This window comes from Melospiza georgiana, chromosome 4 (assembly GCF_028018845.1).
Source record: "Melospiza georgiana isolate bMelGeo1 chromosome 4, bMelGeo1.pri, whole genome shotgun sequence".
Taxonomy (NCBI): Eukaryota; Metazoa; Chordata; class Aves; order Passeriformes; family Passerellidae; genus Melospiza; species Melospiza georgiana.
This window is the reverse complement of record NC_080433.1, coordinates 361,469-384,119: the sequence shown is the minus strand read 5'-3', so window position 1 is coordinate 384,119 and position 22,651 is coordinate 361,469. Positions and strand designations below refer to the sequence as shown.

Below are 22,651 nucleotides of genomic sequence, written 5' to 3'. Positions count from 1 at the left end.
TCTCTGGAGCCCCCGGGGGTACCGGGACCCCACACTCCGGTCTGAGGGGGTCCCTGGAGCCCCCGGGGGTACCGGGACCCCACACTCCGCTCTGAGGGGGTCTCTGGAGCCCCCGGGGGTACCGGGACCCCACACTCCGCTCTGAGGGGGTCTCTGGAGCCCCCGGGGGTACCGGGACCCCACACTCCGGTCTGAGGGGGTCCCTGGAGCCCCCGGGGGTACCGGGACCCCACACTCCGCTCTGAGGGTGTCCCTGGAGCCCCCGGGGGTACCGGGACCCCACACTCCGCTCTGAGGGGGTCTCTGGAGCCCCCGGGGGTACCGGGACCCCACACTCCGCTCTGAGGGGGGGTCCCAGACCCTTCCCGCCGCGCCGCGTGCGCCCGGACACATTTGGCCGCCGCACCGCCGGAAACCCGTTCCGGGCAGGGCGTGTAGGGGGGGGCGGTGGGACAAACCGTGGCGGGATGGGAGAGGATGGGACGGGATGCGATGGAACGGAATGGGATAGGATGGACGGGACGGGGCGGGATGGGATGGGATGCGATGAGATGGGAGAGGCGGAACGGGGCGGAGCGGGCAGCGGCGAGGGAGGCCGGCGGAACGGAAGGACGCGGAACGGAAGGCGCACGGGCGCGTTTCCGGGGGCCGGCCCGGTGCGGCGGAGCGGCGATGGCGGCGGGCGGGCGGCGCTGAGGGACCGGCCATGGAGCGCGGGCCGGGCCGGCCCAGCCTGCAGCTCGTCCAGCAGGCCGTGCAGGCGCTCTACCACGACCCCGACCCCAGCGGCAAGGAGCGGGCCAGCTGCTGGCTGGGCGAACTGCAGCGCTCGGTGAGAGCCGCGGGCGGCGGGTACCGGGCCCGGGCTCGCGGGGAGGCCTCGGGCCGCATCCGGGGTGGGGCGCGGCAGGGAACTGCGGCCCCTCGGCGGCCTCGGGGAGCCTCTACCCCGCCGGTGACGCTGCTCTGTGGCTGCCCCATCCCTGTGAATGCCCTGGGAGGGACCGGGGACAAGGCCTGCAGGGACAGCACACAGGGAATGGTTCCCACTGCCAGAGGGCAGCCATGGGTGGCATCTTGGCAATGAGGAATTCCTGCCTGGGCTGGCATTGCCAGAGCAGCTGGGGCTGCCCCTGATCCCTGGCAGTGCCCAAGGCCAGGCTGGGCACTGGGGCTGGAACAGCCTGGGACAGTGGAGGTGTCCCTGCATGGCAGGAGTGGCACTGGGGGTGGTTTGCGGTCCTTTCCCACCCAAACCATTCCCTGGTTCCGTGATTAACACAAGGAAAAGGGGCTGGGCAGGTTTGGCACAGTCCTGAGGGAGTTGGGAAGGAGGAATTGGCTCCCGCAGGGAAATTTGGGCTTCTCCTGCCGGCCGGGGGGAGAGAGCGTGAGATGATGGAGCCAAGGGTTCCTTCAGTCCCTCCCCAGAGCCCTCAGGACACAGCTCCCCCGGGTTTGGGGCGCTTGTCGGTGTTTTGTGACCCCGCCTGGTCCTGCTGGAGCCCCTTTGTCCCCCTCGCTCAGGGGTGGGTGTTTCCCCTCCCGAGCTGGGCAGGGTCCCCTGTGCGCTCCCCGCTCTCCCCAGGCCCTGCCCAGCACCGGGACCGATCCCTGCCCTGGGGCCGTGTCCCGCCCCTCCCTGCCCCGGGTGTCCCAGCTCCCTCCGCAGCAGCAGCTCCTGCCCCTTCTCCTTCCCACAAACTCCTGTTTGCCCCATCTCCCCCCGAATCCCCTGCAGTGCTGCAGCCACATTGCAGCCCCCGCTGGAGTTCCCAGGGAATGTCCATAGCTGGGTCTGGGGGCTCTGCTGCTGCTGCTGCTGCCCCCATGTCCCCCTGGCAGGGGCAGCTGGAGGAGGGAGGGTCCCAGTTCAGGGATGGGTCCTGTGCCAGGCTCCTGGGATGCTCCACTGGCACCTTTCCCAGCTTGGTGGCCCTGGTGGCATTGGTGGCCCTGGCTGGGCACTCGCTGTGTGTCCCTCAGGTGTCCCCGTGCCCTGGTCTGGATGGGGGCACTGGGATTGACCCCCCAAGGGCTGTTTGATGGGATCCCCCTCTGTGCCAAGCCGTGTCCCTGCAGTGCCACCTGCCAGGGGCTGTTTGCTGGCACCCCTGGGCAGGCTGTGCCCCTTCAGAGCGCCCAGCCCTGCTCACTTCTGTCATCTTTGCCTCTGCTGGGACGAGCTCTCGGGGTGGGGTTCCTGCTGGTTTCTGCCTTTCTGGGCTTGTAATCAGGGGATACTGGAATGGTTGGGTGGGATGGGACCTCAGAGCCCCTCCAGTGCCAGGTGAGCAGCACTGACAGCCATGGGGTGCCCAGGTGAGCAACACTGACAGCCCTGGAGTGCCCAGGTGAGCAGCACTGACAGCCATGGGGTGCCCAGGTGAGCAGCACTGACAGCCATGGAGTGCCCAGGTGAGCAGCACTGACAGCCATGGAGTGCCCAGGTGAGCAGCACTGACAGCCATGGGGTGCCCAGGTGAGCAACACTGACAGCCCTGGAGTGCCCAGGTGAGCAGCACTGACAGCACTGACAGCCCTGGAGTGCCCAGGTGAGCAACACTGACAGCCATGGGGTGCCCAGGTGAGCAGCACTGACAGCCCTGGGGTGCCCAGGTGAGCAACACTGACAGCACTGAGCCATGGGGTGCCCAGGTGAGCAGCACTGACAGCCATGGAGTGCCCAGGTGAGCAGCACTGACAGCCATGGGGTGCCCAGGTGAGCAGCACTGAGCCATGGAGTGCCCAGGTGAGCAGCACTGACAGCCATGGAGTGCCCAGGTGAGCAGCACTGACAGCCCTGGGGTGCCCAGGTGAGCAGCACTGACAGCCATGGGGTGCCCAGGTGAGCAGCACTGACAGCCATGGGGTGCCCAGGTGAGCAGCACTGAGCCATGGAGTGCCCAGGTGAGCAGCACTGACAGCCATGGAGTGCCCAGGTGAGCAGCACTGAGCCATGGGGTGCCCAGGTGAGCAGCACTGACAGTCATGGGGTGCCCAGGTGAGCAGCACTGAGCCATGGAGTGCCCAGGTGTGCCCAGGGAGCAGAGGGCACACAGGTGCAGGGCATGAACGTGAGGGCATAAAGGGGTGGGCAAAGACCAGCAAGGGCAGATGCCTGCAGCCGTCTGAAGTGGTGTGGTGTTACCCTGTGTGGGGTGAAGCCTTCTGAAATTGCATCTGTGGGATGAATCCCATCGTGGGGATGAGAAGGCAAAGCCTGAAGCCGAGTCTGGGTGCCTGGGTCACTCTGAGGGTTCAGGTTTGGCACTGGGGACCCCCAAACCTGAGTGAGATCCCCACAGTTCCCACCCCTGGGATCTCTGGCAGGATGGGGTTCGGGTTTGTCCCTCAGCTCCCCCAGCAGCCTCGCTCTCCCTCTCCTGCTGGCTGTCTGGGAAACGGGGCCGGACGTGGCCGAGCAGCTCCGAGCCTGCCCAGCTCTGGGGAGCTCGGTGCAAGCTGACCCAAATCCCAGAACCTGAGGCTCCTTCAGCCAGCCGTGTGCTCAGAGCTGTGTGAAGGCTGATTGCAGCCTGGCTGGGGTTTCCTCAGGCGCAGGAGCTGTACCCAGGGTGGGATTGGCTGCAGTTTGCATCCTGTGTCTGGAGCAGAGCCCTGGGAGAACATTTCATGTGGGTCCATGGCTGTGAGCTGAGTGTTGGGGCTCTGGAGTGGATCGAGTGGAGGTTGGTTTGGGGTTCAGTGGGGATTCAGGAAGTGCTTTCTGGGAGGGAAATGCTCTGGCTTTGTAGAGTTCCTGAATGTGCCATGAGGAGTTTCAGGCCCAGAAGCAGCTTCTTGCAGTCATTGGTGCTCACAGCCCGTTAATAATTGTGCTCTTTGCTGAGCTGGGCTCCCAGACGGATTATCCATGTGCCCTGGGGTGGTGGGTTTGGGAGGATCTCCTGTGTCTGCCATCCTGTCCATCCAAACTGGAGTTACCAGGCTGTTAACTGAGGGGAGAAGGAGTTTTCTGAGGGAATTTGGTGGGATTCTGGCTGTTGGAGGTGTGGAGTTTAACTTCTTGCTTATTCCCTGTGTGAGGATTCCCTGTGGGGATAAATAAATCCAGGGGGGACGATAATGCCAGCAGTGACTCCAGGCTTTTCTCACTCCTGTTAGAGTCATTCCAGGCCAGTTTTACACCAGGGGTAGCTGGAGTTACAGCCCTGTCATGGAGGCAGCTGGGGAAGGAGGAGCAGAGCCTGGGAACAGCAGAGGAGTTGTCTGCAGGCTCTGCAAGGGCTCTCCTTGACCACGCTGTGCCCAGGGGTGGTGATGGAGCAGCACAAGGGCTCTCCTTTTAACCACACTGTGCTCAGGGGTGCTGATGGAGCAGCACAAGGGCTCTGCTCAACCACACTGTGCTCAGGGTGCTGATGGAGCAGCACAAGGGCTCTCCTTAACCACGCTGTGCTCAGGGTGCTGATGGAGCAGCACAAGGGCTCTCATTGACCACGCTGTGCTCAGGGGTGCTGATGGAGCAGCACAAGGGCTCTGCTCAACCACACTGTGCTCAGGGGTGCTGATGGAGCAGCACAAGGGCTCTGCTCAACCACACTGTGCTCAGGGTGCTGATGGAGCAGCACAAGGGCTCTCATTGACCACACTGTGCCCAGGGGTGCTGATGGAGCAGCACAAGGGCTCTCCTTAACAACGCTGTGCCCAGGGGTGCTGATGGAGCAGCACAAGGGCTCTCCTTTTAACCACACTGTGCCCAGGGGTGCTGATGGAGCAGCACAAGGGCTCTGCTCAACCACACTGTGCCCAGGGGTGCTGATGGAGCAGCACAAGGGCTCTGCTCAACCACACTGTGCTCAGGGTGCTGATGGAGCAGCACAAGGGCTCTCCTTTTAACCACACTGTGCCCAGGGGTGCTGATGGAGCAGCACAAGGGCTCTCATTGACCACACTGTGCCCAGGGGTGCTGATGGAGCAGCACAAGGGCTCTGCTCAACCACACTGTGCTCAGGGGTGCTGATGGAGCAGCACTCCATGGGGAAAATGTGCAGTGTCCCATGGGAAGCTGTGGGGAGCTGCTGCCTGGATGTGGCAGGGATGGATCCATGGCTCTGGGGTTGAACCTGGAGGGGTTGAGGTGAGGAGCCATGGGGATGTGGCGCCTGGGGACACAGGGACACAGGGCAGTGGTGGCCTCGGCGCTGCTGGGGACCTGTTGGACTCGGTGGGCTCTGGGGACAGGGTGGGCATGGGGCACAGCTTGCTTGGACTCAATGGTCTTGAAGGTCTTTTCCCCTCTCAGTGACTCAGGGATGCCATCTGTTCCCATTTCTCAGCTCTCCAGGGGGCTCTGGAGTCTGCCTGGTGTTTCCCTGGCTCACCAGTGCCCCAGTCCCACACTCAGGACTGAGCCTTTGGGTTCAGACCAGCCCGGCACTGGCTGGAGCTGCCCCGGGGCTGGGCAGGCTGTGGGCTCCTGCCTGGCTCTCCTCCAGCTCTCAGACACATCCGTGTTCAGCTCTGGAGTCCTGCTGTGGGCCCTCAGGTGGGTCTGGTGTGCCCAGCCCAGGCAGGAATTCCTCATTGCCAAGATGCCACCCATGGCTGCCCTCTGGCAGTGGGAGCCATTCCCTGTGTGCTGTCCCTGCAGGCCTTGTCCCCAGTCCCCCTGCAGGCCCTGCCAGGGGCTCTCAGCTCTCCCTGGATCCCTCTCCTCTCCAGGCTGGGCATCTCCAGCTCTCCCAGCCTGGCTCCCTGGGAGCTGAGGGGCTCCAGCCCTGCAGCAGCTCCGGGGCCTCGCTGGGCTCGCCCTGGCAGGACAGGGCTGTGTGTCCACTGGGAATTTGGGCTGTCTGCAGCAGCCTGACCCCCCATCAGCCCTGCCCACTGAGCACAGCGTGGCTCTCCCACAGGTCCATGCCTGGGAGATCTCGGACCAGCTGCTGCAGATCCACCAGGATGTGGAGTCCTGCTACTTCGCAGCACAGACCATGAAGATGAAGATCCAAACTTCATTCTATGAACTCCCCACGGATTCCCACGCCTCACTCCGGGACTCTTTGCTGTCCCACATCCAGAACTTGAAGGACCTGTCCCCGGTCATTGTCACACAGGTGGGTGATGGCAGGGGGGATGGAGCTGCTCTCTCCATGTCCTGCTCCTGGCAGGCAGTCACTCTCCCTGGGCTGGAAAACAGGGAAGGCTGGTCCCTGCTCCTGGCCTGCACAAGATTGATTTCCCTCCTTCATCACTTGGTTCCTTTAGTTACATCCATTACTCCATCCTCGTTTGCTGTTTGGAGAGGAGGAGCAGGGGTTTTCCTGTGCTCTGCCATGGACACAAACCTGGCAGTGCCCTGGGTGCCAGGGGGATTTCCCTGCACCCTTCATTCCCACTATCCATACATTCCTGTGGCACCGGGGGGCCTGACAGCCCCAGGCTGAGGCAGGGTGCCCGTGCAGCCCCTGGGTGCTGTGGCAGGGAATGTCAGCCCTCGGGGCAGCCGGTGTTCACTGCAGGGATTGTGCACAGGCAGGGATGGGGGACATGGATCCCGGAGTGCCCAGCCCATGAGCCGTGTTGGGAATGATCTCCTGAGCTACCTGCTGGCAGGGATGTTGGGGTGGCTTCCAGAGCTGCCTACAGCCCTGTCTCTGGGCGCGTCCCAGCACTCCCCACACTGATCCGTGTGTTTGCATTCCCTTCCAGCTCGCTCTGGCAATAGCTGACCTTGCCCTGCAGATGGCTTCGTGGAAGGGCTGTGTGCAGACACTGGTGGAGAAGTGAGTGACTGTTCCTGTCTGGGGGCTGTGTCAGGCAGGCGTGGTGCAGGAAAGGGAAGTTTTTCTCCTGTGATGATTGATTTCAGCTGCCCTGGGTGGTGGCAGGAGGGGCTGGCTGCCGTGCACGCTTCCCTGCTCACAGCCCAGCACTCAGCGCTTTTCCTCATCCCTGTTTTGTTAGGGACAATCCCTCTTCCCTCAGCTGTGTCCATGCTGGGGGATGGAGCAGTGGGGCTGGATTGTCCCCAGATGTCCCCACACGCTGCTGCACAGTGACAGCAGCAGCCCCTGGGGCTGCCACCACCCTGAGTCCATTGGCAGCAGGAGGGGGTGGGATTGCTCCGGGCAGTGGCACCTGGACTCACAGAGCTCACGGGCTGGGAAAGCTTCTGTCACTGCTCTGTTGTAAATCTGGGCTGAGCCACGCTGGAGGCTCCTCTTGGCAGGGCTGTGGCTGGACACCGCCTGTCCTTGAGGCAGGACTGTTGCTGAATCCGTGGGATTGGGAAGGGGCCTTAGAGCCCTGCCGAGGTGCAGGGTGCCCGGCAGCCCTGGCTGTGCTGTTGCCAGTGCTGAGGTGTCCCCTGTGCCCGTGGCAGGTACAGCACTGACGTGACGTCGCTGCCCTTCCTGCTGGAGATCCTGACGGTGCTGCCCGAGGAGGTGCACAGCCGCTCGCTGCGCATCGGCGCCAACCGCCGCACCGAGATCATCGAGGACCTGGCCTACTACTCCAGCACCGTGGTGTCCCTGCTGGTGAGCAGCCTGCAGCTGCCTCTGCCCCGGGGCACCCAGCCCGCCCCGGGGCACCCTGCCCGCCTCAGGGCACCCAACTCGCCCCAGGGCACCCAGCCCACCCTGGGGCACCCAACCCGCCCCGGGGCACCCTGCCCACCCCAGGGCACCCAGCCCACCCCAGGGCACCCAGCCCACCTCAGGGCACCCAGCCCGTCCCGGGGCACCCAGCCCGCCCCCGGGCACCCAGCCCGCCCCACGGCACCCAGCCCGCCCCCGGGCACCCAGCCCGCCCCAGGGCACCCAGCCCGCCCCAGGGCACCCAGCCCGCCCCCGGGCACCCAGCCCGCCCCCGGGCACCCAACCTGCCCCGGGCACCCAGCCCGCCCCCGGGCACCCAGCCCGCCCCACGGCACCCAGCCCGCCCCACGGCACCCAGCCCGCCTCAGGGCACCCAGCCCGCCCCAGGGCACCCAGCCTGCCCCAGGGCACCCAGCCCGCCTCAGGGCACCCAGCCCGCCCCAGGGCACCCAACCCACCCCATGGCACCCAGCCCGCCTCAGGGCACCCAGCCCGCCCCAGGGCACCCAACCCGCCCCAGGGCACCCAACCCGCCTCAGGGCACCCAACCCGCCCCAGGGCACCCTGCCCACCCCAGGGCACCCAGCCCGCCTCAGGGCACCCAGCCCGCCTCAGGGCACCCAGCCCGCCCCATGGCACCCAGCCCGCCTCAGGGCACCCAGCCCGCCCCAGGGCACCCAGCCCGCCCCAGGGCACCCAACCCGCCTCAGGGCACCCAGCCCGCCCCAGGGCACCCAGCCCACCCCATGGCACCCAACCCGCCTCAGGGCACCCAGCCCGCCTCAGGGCACCGGAGCTCTGCTTAGGCTGGAAAAGCCCTCAGAGCCCGCGTGCCCAACCATCCCCCAGCACTGCCAGGGCCACCAGCGACTGTCCCCGAGTGCCACTTCCACCGGCTCCGAAATCCCAACAGGGATGGAGACTCCAGACCTCCCTGGGCAGCTGTGCCAGGGCTGCAGAGCCCTTTGCAGGAAGGAATTTTTCAGTATCCGACCTGAGCCTGCCCTGGCACAGCTCAAGGCTGCTTCCCCTCATCCTGTGTCAGGAGATGGGGCTGAGCTGTGCCCTCTGCCCAGCAGCCCAGGTGCTGCTGGAGAAGCCTCTTCCCCCATTCCATGTTTATCCCAGCAGAGTTCCCTGCCAGTCCCTCTGCAGCCGTCAGGGCAGCCCAGCTCCACCTGTTCTGGGAGAAGTTGTCTGAGCAAGTCCTTGCTCAGTCTGAAATTCCTTCAGCTTCCTCGAGTCCCCTTCCAGGGCCACCCTGCCCTGCCAGCCCCAGCTTTTCCAGGGACACCTCCTGGCTGGAGGATCAGGAGTCTCCACTCTGTGCTGTCCTCTCCAGCCCCATGTTTTCCTGGGGTATCCCAGCTGGCACACCAGGGGGCCCCCTCGCTGGGCTGTCCCCTCCAGCCATGTCCAGCCCCAGCTTTTCCCAGCATCCCTGGGAGATCCTGGTTGGCACACTGGGGACACAGGCCGTGTCACCTCGCTCGGGTGCTCACAGCTGCTCAGAGCTGACACAGGATCACCAAGGGCTGGCCCTGTCCCTGCACATTCCTGATCCCTCTGCACCTCTGCCTGAAGCTTTCCTGAGCTTTCCCTCTTGGTGCCAGCATGGGCATTTCCACCACCTACCTGAAGAGTATTTATATTTTCTATGTGGGATTTAAATGCCAAATTCCCATCTTCAGTTACAAAATGCAGCATTCCAGGGACTGTGATGAGGCAGGGTGCCTTTAGGACTGAAATGTCAAGTGAGATGATTTCTGGAAGCTCTTGTGCAAGGATTCCTGGGCCAGTCTGGGGGGTCTAGGATCTTTCTCCACATCCTGCCTGTCCACCTTTTCCCCCTTGCCCTGTGCCAGTCGAGGCTGGGGCTTTTGGCAGGGCTCTGCTGGGCACTGGGCTGCAGCTGGAGCATCGGCCAGCACTGGGAATGAGCTGCTGCCATCCCACAGCTCAGCACATCCTGCCTTGGACACCGGGGTGGATGTTTGGAACGTCCCTTGGGACAGGTCTGGCTCTCAGCAGCAGCCTCTCTCTGCAGAGGTGGTTTTGTGGGAGAAGGGTTAAACTGGGATTGTCAGGTGTGAGCATCCCTGATGGCTGTGCTCTGCTGGCCCAACACGGGATCCTGCAGGATGGGGATGAGGGAGCTGCTCCAGCTGCTCTTCCTGCTCCTGTGGGCTCTGTCCCTCCCTCTCACTGAGTCCAGGGCTGTTGGTGACGGGGTGCTGGGTGCAGCCTGCCTCTGGAATGTTCTCATGGGGCCTCCAGAGGATGGTTATTTCTCATGGACCACCCGCTGGAGTCACATCCTGACCGGCTGTGCCGTGTCCCTGCAGGTGACATGTGTGGAGAAGGCAGGCAATGAGGAGAAAATGCTCATCAAGATCTTCCGCTGCCTGGGCAGCTGGTTCAACCTGGGCGTCCTGGACAGCACCTTCATGGCCAACAGCAAGCTGCTGTCCCTGCTCTTCGAGGTGCTGGTGAGTGCTTCCCAGGAGCTGGGGGGCTCCAGGGGACACACTGGGCAATCCCAGCAGGACTGAGGTGAGGAGCAGGGGGTTCATCCCTCCTGTGTCACGCAGGGACTCTCTGGTTCCCTCTGGCCAGATCAGCTCCACAGGGCGGGCAGTGCAGGCAGGGAGGTGCCACTGCCCATGAGGTGCCAGGTGAAGTTTGTCACACCCAGGGGATGCCAGGTGAGGTTTGTCACACCCAGGGGTGCCAGGTGAGGTTTGTCACACCCCGAGGGTTGGAATAGATCTCCAAGATCAAATCCAGCCATTGTGGGAACCAGAACAAAAACCTGGTGGTTTCATTACTGCCTGATAGCATGGTATAATTGGGGCAGCAGAGAGGCAGCTCCCATCTCTGCTCTGGTGACCAGTTACAGCAGCCAGGGAATGGCTGGAGCTGTGCCAGGGAGGGTCAGGCTGGGAAGCAGGAAAGGTTCTGCCCCAGAGGGTGCTGGGCACTGCCCAGGCTGCCTGGGGAATGGGCACGGCCCCGAGGCTGCCAGAGCTCCCTCCCTGGGATCGTTGGGGTGTCTGTGCAGGGCCAGGCGCTGCATCTGGGATCCCTGTGCTCCCTTCCAGCTCAGGCTGTTCCATGACCCTTTGATAATTGCTGGGCTTTTGTGCCTTGCAGCAACAGGACAAGACCTCGTCCAACCTGCACGAGGCCGCGTCGGACTGCGTGTGCTCGGCCCTCTACGCCATCGAGAACGTGGAGACCAACCTGCCCCTGGCCCTGCAGCTCTTCCAGGGCGTGCTCACCCTCGAGAGTGCCTATCACATGGCTGTGGCACGGGAGGACCTGGACAAGTGAGGGACAGGGACCTTGCTGTGGCCGGGAGGGACGGGCAGGACAGCGCTGACCTGCTAGGGCCATGTCAGCCTCCAAAGGGAGATACCAGTGCCAGGGCATCAGCACTGCTGGGGGCACTGGGGCTGGGCAGTGCCTGTCCCTGTGCTGGGCACTCGTGGGGTCACACCCAAGGCCTGGGGGCAGGTCCGGGCCCCTCACTGCAAGAGAGACCTGGAGGGGCCAGGGGCTGGGCTGGACTGGAGCCGTGCCCTCACTGGCCTTTTGGAGAAGTTTGAGATCACTATTTCAGCAGATTTGCTTATTGGAGTGCAGTGTTTGCACCCACTTCCCCTGCTGGAGTGTCTCCCAGCTGCTGGCAAAGCAGAATTTGGGGTTTCTCACTCTGCCCAAGGCCCTGGGCACATTCTGCCCAGCCATGCCCCGCACTGGGGTAGAGCCCTTGAGGCTGATCCAACCCCTGTCCCTCTGCACTGGGGTGGAGCCCCTGAGGCTGATCCAGCCCCTGTCCCTCTGCACTGGGGTGGAGCCCGTGAGGCTGATCCAGCCCCTGTCCCCCTGTCCCTCCACACTGGGATAAAGCCCATGAGGCTGATCCAACCCCTGTCCCTCTGCACTGGGATAAAGCTTGTGAGGCTGATCCAGCCCCTGTCCCCCTGTCCCTCTGCACTGGGGTGGAGCCCCTGAGGCTGATCCAGCCCCTGTCCCCCGTCCCTCTGCACTGGGGTGGAGCCCCTGAGGCTGATCCAGCCCCTGTCCCCCGTCCCTCTGCACTGGGGTGGAGCCCCTGAGGCTGATCCAGCCCCTGTCCCCCTGCACTGGGGTGGAGCCCCTGAGGCTGATGCAGCGCCTGTCCCTCCGCAGGGTGCTCAACTACTGCCGTGTGTTCACCGAGCTGTGCGAGACGTTCCTGGACAAGATCGTGTGCACGCCGGGCCAGGGCCTGGGCGACCTGCGCACGCTGGAGCTGCTGCTCATCTGTGCAGGGCACCCGCAGTACGAGGTGAGCTGCAGCCAGGCACGGGGCAAGCCTTCCTGCTGCTGCTGCTGCTGCTGCCCAGTCATGGCCCTGCGAGCTCTGGAATCCCTGCTCTGCACTCGTGGGCTTCGCGTTTCCCTCTGGGTGTCCTGGGATTGCCAGCACAGCTCTGAAACCCCTGTTAGTGCTTTCCCACGTGTTCAGGTGCAGCTCAGTGGGGATTTGTGGTTCCTGGGAACTTTGCCCTGTCAGTGACTGAAATGCTAGTTCATATCAAAGTGCCCACCCACGTACCTTAGGAGCAAAACTTGTCGTTGTTTTGGTCTCTTTTTATCTTTTATTTAATTCTTTATCCTTTTATTCTTCCCAAACCTTTAAGTGCCAGTAGCTGATCCCTGCCTGTGTGCAGTGGATGGAAGCTGCTCCCTGGCTGGTTTGCCATGGGAGATGCAGGGTGGCTGTCCTCCAGCAGGCCCTCTACACTCCCTGGGGTCCCTGGGACCCTTTTCCTCCCTTCCCAGGTCTGTTAAGCTCAGTGTTCCTTGGCCACAAGCTCATCCTGTGCCATCAGTGCTGAGGGGGACGTGGAGCTCTGCAGCTGGTGCTGACTAAATCTGCACTCATGTTTTTTGTGCAATGACCACACAATAAATTAAAGATCCCACCACAAAGAGGTTGCATCCACTTGCAGCCCAAGCTGCTCCCAGAGCCCCAGGGCCCGCTCTGGGGTGGTTCTGGGCTGGAGAGGCTTTGGCTGCCAGGGGCTGGGGCAGCTCTTCAGTGTCACTGGGGGATCCCAAGCCCTTTATAAGTGACAGGCAGAGAAATCAGTGGATCTGGGGCAGCTGGTCCCTGTGTCACCACTGTGTGGCACAGCAGCTCTGACACACATCTGTGGTGCTGCCACTGCTGCCACCCAGGGCCAGGGTTTCTGTTTCTCCATCAGGACTACTGACACAGTGAGGGAATAGCTATGTTCTGCTATTCTGTAACAAAATGCTGTATTTTTCTTTCCAAACAGGTGGTAGAAATTTCCTTTAACTTCTGGTATAGACTGGGGGAGCACCTGTACAAGACGGACGATGCTGTGATCCACAGCATCTTCAAAGCCTACATCCAGCGCCTGCTGCACGCGCTGGCCCGGCACTGCCAGCTCGACTCCGACCACGTAAGGGCCTGTGCAATGGCCAGGGAGGGGGTGTGTGTGTGTGTGTGTCCCTGTGGAATGGCTGGGATGTGTGTGTGTGTCCCTGTGGAACTGCCGGGGCAGTGGGATGTGTGTGTGTGTCCCTGTGGCACAGCTGGGATGTGTGTGTGTGTGTCCCTGTGCAAGTACTAGGATGTGTGTGTGTGTCCCCGTGGAACTGGCAGGGCAGTGGGATGGTGTGTCCCCTTGGAAGCTGTGTTGTCCCTGCTTGAGGCAGTTTTCTTGGGTTCAGGATGGCATGGCTCGCTAGTTCCAGCTGGTGTCTTCTTCCATGCACTCTGGGATGGTTTGTCCTCTCCTCTCCTTCTCATCCCCTTGCTTCCCGTCCCTTCCTCACTAGCTGGAGCAGGAATACACGGTGTGTGCTCAGGCTGGTCATGTTTCCCTTGGGCACAGCTCTGCAGACCCTCCAGCAGCCAGGTCTGTGGCAGGAGGGCAGGAATGCTGGGTCTCCTTGGAACAGAATCAGTGGTGTTGCCGTGGCTGTGGCTGAGGGGGAGCCTGAGCTCCCCTGAGCTGCCCTTGTGCTGTCCCTGCTGTCCCTCAGGAGGGAGTCCCCGAGGAGACCGATGACTTCGGCGAGTTCCGCATGCGTGTCTCGGACCTGGTCAAGGACCTCATCTTCCTCGTGGGCTCAGTGGAGTGTTTTGCTCAGGTGGGTTTGTGGGAGTGCAGTGAGGTGCAGGCAAATGCCAGGGGAGGTGACCGAGCCCTGGTGGCCTTTGGGACTGCAGGAGGTCACACACACCTTGTGCACAGGGAATTGTGTGGTGGGAGCTGTTCTGGGAGAGCAGGAGGTGTGGGAGCACCAGGAGGTTCCTGACATGTTGGGGAAAGCCACTGTGGTCCCACAGTGTGGAACGTGGGGTTTCTGTGGGCCCACAGCTGGGGTGGGAGTTTGGGGCTGGGATGGGTCAGGAGCAGAGCCATGGGGCTGGGATGGGTGAGGGTGGGAGTTTTGGGCTGGGATGGGTCAGGAGCAGGCCGTGGGGCTGGGATGGGTCAGGAGCAGGCCGTGGGGCTGGGATGGGTCAGGAGCAGGCTGTGGGGCTGGGATGGGTGAGGGTGGGAGTTTTGGGCTGGGATGGGTCAGGAGCAGGGCCGTGGGGCTGGGATGGGTCAGGAGCAGGCCGTGGGGCTGGGATGGGTCAGGAGCAGAGCTGTGGGGCTGGGATGGGTCAGGAGCAGGCTGTGGGGCTGGGATGGGTCAGGAGCAGGCCGTGGGGTAGGGATGGGTCAGGAGCAGAGCTGTGGGGCTGGGATGGGTCAGGAGCAGGCTGTGGGGCTGGGATGGGTCAGGAGCAGGCCGTGGGGCTGGGATGGGTCAGGAGCAGGCCGTGGGGCAGGGTTGGTGATGGGGCTCCTGGCCCCTCAGTGACCGTCCCTCCCGCAGCTCTACGCGACGCTCAAGGACGGGAACCCGCCCTGGGAGGTGACAGAGGCCGTGCTCTTCATCATGGCCTCCATCGCCAAGAGCGTCGACCAGTGAGTCCTGTCTGTGTCTGGGGGGCTAGGGCTGCCTCCCTGTGACACGGACACCACAGATATCCCAAGGACATTCCCATCCCTGGCAGTGCCCAAGGGCGGGTTGGACCGGGCTTGGAACAAGCTGGGACTGTGGGAGGTGTCCCTGCCATGGCAGGGGTGCCACTGGAGGGGCTCTGAAGTCTGTTCACACCCAAACCATTCATTGGGGATCCTTCCACATCCAGGTGGAGTTTTCCTAGGTATCCTCAGGGAAGGTTAAGTTACTGAGAGTGTTTCCTCCTATGTTAGTGACAGTGGAAGTGTGGACAGGTGACACCCAGGGTGGTGAGCCCGCAGCGAGTCCTGTGCACTGCCGGCAGTGGGACAACCCAGCTGACTTTCCCTGGGCTTGGAATGCTGTCCCTCTCACCCCTGGGACACTGGGATCCCCATCCCTCTCTTCCCTGGGAGGCTGTGATTGCCATCACTCCTTTTGCCAAGGAGGCTGGTGACACCATCCCTCCTTTCCTTGTGAGGCTGGCAATCCTATCTCCCTGCTCCCCAGGTACCTGGAGGAGTCACCTCAGCACCTCAGTCCCTTCACATCACCAGCTCCTGTTATCTGTGTTGAGGCTGCTCCTGCTTGCTTTTCCAATGCCTTGTTCCCAGGAGTGCTGGCTGGAAGCACTGGGGCTCTGCCCCCACCAGCCTGGGATCACCCATCACACCCTCCTACAGTGGTGGGCTCAGATAATGAACCCCCAGATAATGAACCCCCTGGTTTTCATGTCCCCCAGTAGTGGTGGGGCTCATTCCCAGGTAATGAACTCCCTGGTTCTCGTGTCCCCTGGTAGTTGTGGGGCAGAGCTCCCAGGTAATGAACCCCCTGGTTGTTGTGTCCCCCAGCAGTGGTGGGGCTCTCCCTGGAGGCATTCTGTGTTGCCTGTCCGTTCCCCACTGTGGCACTGGTGTCCGTGGGGCAGAGCCCCCCTCAGAGGGTCTGTCCCAGTGTGCTCCCAGTCCCGTGGCACGCTCAGAGTGCCTGTGAGGCGAGGCAGAGGGCCCGGCAGCCCCTGGCAGCCCCTCCGGGCGCTGAGCCGAGGCTGTCCCGCAGGGAGAACAACCCGACGCTGGTGGAGGTGCTGGAGGGCGTGGTGCGGCTGCCCGAGTCGGTGCACACGGCCGTGCGCTACACCAGCATCGAGCTGGTGGGCGAGATGAGCGAGGTGGTGGACAGGAACCCGCAGTTCCTGGGTGAGTCCCGCGCCCCCGCCGTGCCCCCGTGCCCCCGGCAGCCCCGCTGCACTGAGCCCCTGTCTCCGCAGATCCCGTGCTGGGCTACCTGATGAAGGGGCTCTGTGACCGGCGCCTGGCGTCGGCCGCGGCCAAGGCCATCCACAACATCTGCTCCGTGTGCCGGGACCACATGGCCCAGCACTTCTCGGGGCTGCTGGAGATCGCCCGCGCCCTCGACTCCTTCGCGCTGTCGCCCGAGGCCGCCGTGGGGCTGCTCAAGGGTGGGTACCATCCCGGGCCCTGGGGGCTATCCTGGGAGCTGCCAGGGGTGTCCGTGGGGGTTGCTCCCCAGGGTGCTGAGCCCCATCCTCGTGGGGTTTGTCCTGATGGACCCCAAGTCCCATTCCACATGCAGAGCATCCTCAGGAGTTCCCCTGGGGCTGGAGGCAGAAATAAATCCTGTATTGGTAACTGTCCCCATGCCTGAGACAGAGCTCAGGGACTGTCCTGGGCTGGATACATGGGGAGAGTGTGTGGGAAATGCTGAGAGCCAGGCTGGCAGTGGGTCACTGCTCCATCCAAACTCTGGGAATCACCTGCTGGACACAGAGGGTGGAGGTTTGGGAGTATTGGTCATTCTTTTAGAGAGTTTGGGCTCAAGAACGGAGATTTTTAACTCACAGTGTTGGTGTCTCACTGGACTCTTGGGCACCATAAGCCTCCTCAACCACAGATGGTTTTGGGGATGTGCCTTAAAGATTTTCAGTGAATTCCAGTGCTGCTGGAGCCTTTATCCCCAGAGCCAGGGAGCCTTCCCTGCAGTCGTGTGCTGCCATGGGAGACTAAATCCCCTTGTACCCCTGGATGCCCCAGCACCAGCTGTGCTGCTCCTTTCCCTGCCAGAGGGTTTTCTCCCCCTCCTTTAGAACAAGCCAGGAATTCCCGAGCCAGGGAGGTTCCCCCTGGGGTGGTTGGCACCACAGCCAGATCCTGGCTGTGCCAAAGCTGGGAGTGAGCTGCTGCCCATTGGGAGCGGGAGCAGCTCAGTGCTCCTTGTGTTCCATGGCTGGGAGCCCCAAAGCGCCTTCCCTGGAGATTCCCAGGATCTCACAGTGCTGCTGGACTGGCACGGGGACACTGGGGACACGTGGTGAGCCCAGATGTGCTTGTGGATCTGTTGGCCTGTCCCTGTCCCTCACACCAGCGTCGCTCCCTGCTGGGACTGAAGCGATTCAGTGTCTGGTTCAGCCAGAGCCAGGTTCAGCTGCGGGGAAACTCCCAGGCCCTGCCCCTGTCCCACAGCCCTTCCATCTGGGAATGTGATCGCCCCTGTGCCCTCCCTGCTCCTGAGCCGTGTGTGTCCTTGCAGGCACGGCGCTGGTGCTGGCCCGGCTGCCCCTGGAGAAGATCTCGGAGTGCCTGAGCGAGCTCTGCGCCGTGCAGGTGCTGGCGCTCAAGAAGGTGCGTTGGGATGGGGGGACAGCACCTGGGAGGGGACAGTGGGGACAGTGGCCAGGCCCCAGCCCTGCTACAGCAGCCGTGTCCTCAGAGCCAGAGCTGTATCCTAGAGTAACAGAGTTGTTTGGGTTGGAGAAGCCCCTGAAGCCCAACTGTTCCCCAGCACTGCCAAAGCCACCACTGATGTCCCCAGGTGCCACATCCACACAGCTTCTAATCCCTTTGGGGATGGGACTCCACTCCTGCCCTGGACAGCTGTGCCAGTGCCAGGAATAATTTCCCCAGTGTCCAACCTGACCCTCCCCTGGCACAGCTTGAGGCCATTCCCTCTCATCCTGTCACTTGTTCCATGGGGCAGGGCCCAGCGCCCACACAGGACATGGCCAGGACTGAGCCATGATCCCACCTGAGGAGCTGCTGCTGGTGGAGTCAGTGTCCAGGCAGTGTCTGCCCAGGGCTACCTGTGCTCCTGGAATCCTATCCTGTTCCCTTGTTTCCAGCTGCTCTCCCAGGAGCCAAGCAATGGCCTCTCCTCAGACCCTACAGTGCCCCTGGATCGACTCGCCGTCATCTTCAGGTGAGGAAGGAGCTGGGGCACTGCTGCTCCCCCAGAGCATGACTCTGCACTGCCCCCTTCTCCCCAGCCCTGGTGGAAGTCTCTGCTTCCCCAGGTTCCAGCTCCTGAGGTGCCCCCCAAGCCAGTTCCTGTTCCACTTCCCACAGCTCCAACCTTTTCCTTGGCTGTAATCCCAAACCCCCTTAACCCTTGGCTGTTCCCACAGACACACCAACCCCATTGTCGAGAACGGCCAGGTCCACCCGTGCCAAAAAGTCATTCAGGAGGTGCGTGGAGAGGGCTGGGATCTGGGGACAGGGTTCTGTGGGGGGTTTTGGGGTGGGGGTTTCCAGGGTGTTAAAGTTTATGGGGGTACCTGGGGTGTTGTACAGAGTTGGGAACAGGGCTGCACGTGAGGGGAGCCGTGGGGCACCTTCCTGTCCGTCCTGGAAGCAGGGATTGGGGTGTGGAGGGGGAAATCTGAGGCTTCAGCCCTCTGGAAGGGGCCCTGGCTCTGGGAACGGCCCCGGTGTTTGATTTCCCTGCCCGTGTCCCGTTTGCCACGCTGCACCGGAGGGGATAAACGCCCCCAGGCTCCCCAGAAACCTTTCCTCCCCCACGTGCCATCCCTCCCTGGGGTCCGGGTGCTCGGGGGGCCGGGGGGAGCGGGCAGAGTGTCCGTGGTCAGGTGTGACCCCTCCTCGCGTGCGTGCCCAGATCTGGCCGGTGCTGTCGGAGACCCTGAACAAGCACAGTGCCGACAACCGCATCGTGGAGCGCTGCTGCCGCTGCCTGCGCTTCGCCGTGCGCTGCGTGGGCAAGGGCTCGGCCGCGCTGCTGCAGCCCCTCGTCACACAGGTGGGGACACAGCTGGCCTGGGCGCTCGCTCAGGGGTCCCTGTGGCTGCCACGAGCGTGGCAGGGCTGGCTGTGGGCACGGGGAAGTGCTGCAGCGAGTCCTGGCAGTCTTGGGAATTCAGCATAAGCCCTTGGGGAGGAGAGAGGCTTTGGAAGAGGTGGGGATGCAGGGAGGTTGTGGATCCCCGTGTGTGTGTGTGTGTGTGATTTGGGAGGAGTGTGTGAAACCCTGCATGGTACAGCTCCTTGGGGAGGTAACCCAGCCTCAGGGAAGGATCCCTGAGTCCCAGAGGTGGGTGTTGCCTGCTCCACTTGGCTCCTGCCAGGCTCCAAGGGGAAGGTTCCATAGGGAAGTGCTGCTGGCTCAGATGGCCTGGGCACAGAGAGTCTCTCAGGACCTGAGCGAGTCCCTTGGGATGTCCCTGCCCACAGGGGCCAGGCTGGGGATGGAGGGATGTGGGCTCAGGGCAGATGTGGCAGCGTTCCTGTCTCCCCAGATGGTGAATGTGTACCGGGAACACCAGCACTCCTGTTTCCTCTACCTGGGCAGCATCCTGGTGGATGAGTACGGCATGGAGGAGGGCTGCCGGCAGGGCCTGCTCGACATGCTGCAGGTGGGGCTCACCTGCCCAAATCACAGCGTCACTCAGGGTGGAAATCCCTCTGAGCCCCTCGAGTCCAACCGTCCCCCAGCACTGCCGAGGCCACCACTGGCCCTGTCCCCAAGTGCCACATCCACACAGCTTTGAAATCCCTCTGGGAGCGGGCACTCCACCCCTGTCCTGGCCAGCTGTGAGCTGTGCCAAGGCTGGACAGCCTTTCCAGGAGGAATTTTCCCTAATATCCCATCTATATAGAATCTCAAACTGCTTTGGGTGAGAAGGGACCTTGAAGCCCATCTGTGGGCAGGGCCACCTTCCACTATCCCAGGTTGTCCCCAGCCCCCTGCAGCCTGTCCTTGGGCACTTCCAGGGATGGGGCAGCCCTAGCCTGTTCCATGTGGGGAAGGGCAGCTTGAGGAGTGATGCCAGGTAGTTGCTGATGGATCCCTGTTCTCCCCAGGCTCTCTGCATCCCCACCTTCCAGCTCCTCGAGCAGCCCAACGGCCTCCAGAACCACCCTGACACCGTGGATGACCTCTTCCGCCTGGCAGCCAGGTGCCACCTCCTTCACAGGCCACCCAGCCTCTCTCCCCTCGGGGAGGGTCCCCTGGGAGCTCCCACGGGAGCAGTGGGGCGGGGAGAGGCAGGCCCTGCCCTGATGTCCATCTGTCTGTGTGCTGGGCAGGTTCATCCAGCGCAGCCCCATCACCCTCCTGCGCAGCCAGGTGATGATCCCCATCCTGCAGTGGGCCATCGCTGCCACCACCCTGGACCACCGGGACGCCAACTGCAGCGTCATGAAATTCCTGCGGGACCTCATCCACACCGGGGTGGCCAACGACGTGAGTGGCACTCGGGGGTGTCGCCGTGGAATCCTGGCATGGCTGGGTGGGAAGGGACCCCAGAGCCCCTGCAGTGCCACCGCTGCCATGGCAGGGACACCTCCACTGTCCCAGGCTGCTCCAGCCCCGTCAGCCCCACCATCCTCAGCTGCCCTGTCCTGGTGTCCCCACGAGCCACCCACGCTGGTCTCTCCATAGCCTGCCCCCAGGACCAGTGTGTGTCCCTGTCCCCAGGCCCTGCCCACCCCCTTCTCCTTCCTCCCGCAGCATGAGGAGGACTTTGAGGTGCGGAAGGAGCTCATCAACCAGGTGATGACCCAGCTGGGGCAGCAGCTTGTGAACCAGCTCCTGCAGACGTGCTGCTTCTGCCTCCCGCCCTACACCCTGCCCGACGTCGCCGAGGTGCTCTGGGAGATCATGCAGATCGACCGCCCGGTGAGGGGCACCCACAGGGACAGGATGGGACCCCAGAGGGACAGGATGGGCCCCCAGAGGGACAGGATGGGACCCCAGAGGGACAGGATGGGCCCCCAGAGGGACAGGATGGGCCCCCAGAGGGACAGGATGGGACCCCAGAGGGACAGGATGGGACCCCAGAGGGACAGGATAGGGACAGGATGGCCCCAGGGGCAGGGCTGGGACCCACAGGGACAGGATGGGACCCCACAGGGGCAGGATGGGCCCCCAGAGGGACAGGATGGGCCCCCAGAGGGACAGGATGGGATCCCAGAGGGACAGGATAGACCCCAGGGACAGGATGGGACCCCAGAGGGACAGGATAGACCCCAGGGGCAGGGCTGGCACCCCAAGCTCTGCCGAGGCAGGGCCCGGGAGCCAGGCTGGGCTCCCCATTCCGAGTCGCTCCCTTTCCCTGGCACAGACGTTCTGCCGCTGGCTGGAGAACTCGCTGAAGGGGCTGCCAAAGGAAACCACGGGCGGAGCCATCCAGGTGACACACAAACAGCTCACCGACTTCCACAAGCAGGTCACCAGGTGAGTGCCACGGGCTCTCCGGCTGGCACCAGCTCCCTCCCCCAGGCTGGCCTCCAGCAGCCCCAGCCCTGTGCTGTTGGTGCTGCTGGCATGTGCCACCTGCCTGCACGGCGCCTCTGCCATCACCCAACGGGTTTTTCTGCCCAGCCCCATCCCTGTCGAGCCACGGGCCCTTCTGAGCCACCTCCTCATCCCCGTGAGTCACTGGTTGCAGCTGCCAGGCCCTGCCCAGGCCTGTCCCTTCCCAGGGCCATCTGCTTTGGGAACATCACCTCCCTCTGCCTGGCTCCATCTGGTCCCTGGACAAATCCCAGAGGCTGAGTGCCTGGGGGCAGCCGGTTCCTTCCACCCAGCCACCACCGTGATAGCCTATGAGTCTCCTCCAGGGACAGTCCCAGGGGCTGCCGGCCTCGTTGTGCCCGGATGATTGTCCCTTCATCTCTCCAACACCTTGGAGCCGAGCTGCCAGGCTCCCGGCTCCCAGCTCCCCTCCCTAGGCAGGACACCTTCCCTGGGTCCCACACGTCCCCTTGGGGTCACCCCTGATGTCCCCCCTTGTCTTGCAGTGCTGAGGAATGTAAACAAGTCTGCTGGGCTCTGAGGGACTTCACCCGCCTGTTCCGATAGCTCCGGCTCCACGTGGCACCTGTCTCCCAGGTAAGGGCTGGCTCCGGGTCCCCCGCCCCGCAGGACGTCGGGGACAAAGGGTGAAGCTCCCTTCCTCCTGCCAGGAATGTCTTTAAGGAGCAGACAGGCAACAGCAACCCAAGAATGTGTCCCACAATCAGCCGAGGGCTCTCGCCCGCTGCAGCGCGTCCCGGAGTCCGGAGCCACGGGAGGGAGGAGGGCTCGGGGGTCCCGGCGGCCCCGCCCGCCCGGGGCTGGGCACCGCCCGAGCAGCAGCCCCGGGGCAGCGCCTCCGACCCGACTGCCACCCACCAGGCACCGGAGCCACGCCGAGCCCCTCGGCTCCGCCCGGCAGCAAAAGAAGCAGAAAAACTTTCTGTGAAATGGAGACAAAAAAGAAGGAAAAGAAACAAACAAAAAACAAACAGTACAAATTGTTTAGGAAGATGGGGGGGTCAGTCTGGGGGTCCCGGGGCGCTGCCCCCCTGAGCCCACCGTGGCCTGCCTGGTGCCGACTCCCCGAGACGACGCAGGCGGGACGGACTCTGCAAATAGAGATTTATATTTTATTTTGTTCTGCTTTTTTTGTTTGTTTTCTTGTTTGGTTTTTTCTTTTTTTTTTTTTCCCTTTTTCGGGGTTTTCTTTGGTTTGATTTTGGGGTAGGAGGCGGTGGCTCGAGTGCGGGCAGGGCGGGCGGGCGCATGCGGTTCCCTCCGGGGGTGTGTAGCCATCTCGAGAACAATAAAAAACAACAAAAAACTGAAAAAATAAATTAAAACTTCCTAAGGTCCCTCTGGTTCTCTTCCCAGGGCTGGGGCTGCTTTGTGCTCCCCCAGTGCTGGGTATCCCCCATCCCTGGGGGCTCCGGGTCCAAGGTGGCTCCAGCCCTGTTTTCTTGCTGTTTGCCCCCAAAATCCCAGGGGGATTATCC

The 22,651-nt window shown here is 63.1% G+C and overlaps 1 protein-coding gene across 1 annotated transcript; it reads left to right on the top strand.

Moving 5' to 3' along the window:
• Nucleotides 1-672: 672 nt before the first annotated feature.
• Nucleotides 673-22,505, top strand: TNPO3 (transportin 3). The gene is made up of 23 exons (XM_058022293.1): nucleotides 673-832; nucleotides 5,880-6,080; nucleotides 6,676-6,749; nucleotides 7,349-7,505; nucleotides 9,911-10,054; nucleotides 10,719-10,894; nucleotides 11,760-11,898; nucleotides 12,896-13,042; nucleotides 13,629-13,736; nucleotides 14,475-14,566; nucleotides 15,663-15,802; nucleotides 15,874-16,065; nucleotides 17,154-17,245; nucleotides 17,743-17,819; nucleotides 18,025-18,085; nucleotides 18,516-18,656; nucleotides 19,153-19,269; nucleotides 19,718-19,812; nucleotides 19,943-20,099; nucleotides 20,367-20,534; nucleotides 20,980-21,092; nucleotides 21,659-21,749; nucleotides 21,824-22,505. The coding sequence occupies exons 1-22, from the start codon at nucleotides 707-709 to the stop codon at nucleotides 21,717-21,719; spliced, it is 2,778 nt and encodes a 925-aa protein (XP_057878276.1). The 5' UTR covers nucleotides 673-706; the 3' UTR covers nucleotides 21,720-21,749; nucleotides 21,824-22,505.
• Nucleotides 22,506-22,651: the final 146 nt, after the last annotated feature.

Coding starts and splice junctions, on each gene's coding strand:
- TNPO3 (XM_058022293.1), top strand. CDS start 707: ATGGAGCGCGGGCCGGGCCGGCCCAGCCTGCAGCTCGTCCAGCAGGCC. Junction 833..5,879: donor TGGGCGAACTGCAGCGCTCG/GTGAGAGCCGCG, acceptor GCTCTCCCACAG/GTCCATGCCTGGGAGATCTC. Junction 6,750..7,348: donor GTGCAGACACTGGTGGAGAA/GTGAGTGACTGT, acceptor TGCCCGTGGCAG/GTACAGCACTGACGTGACGT.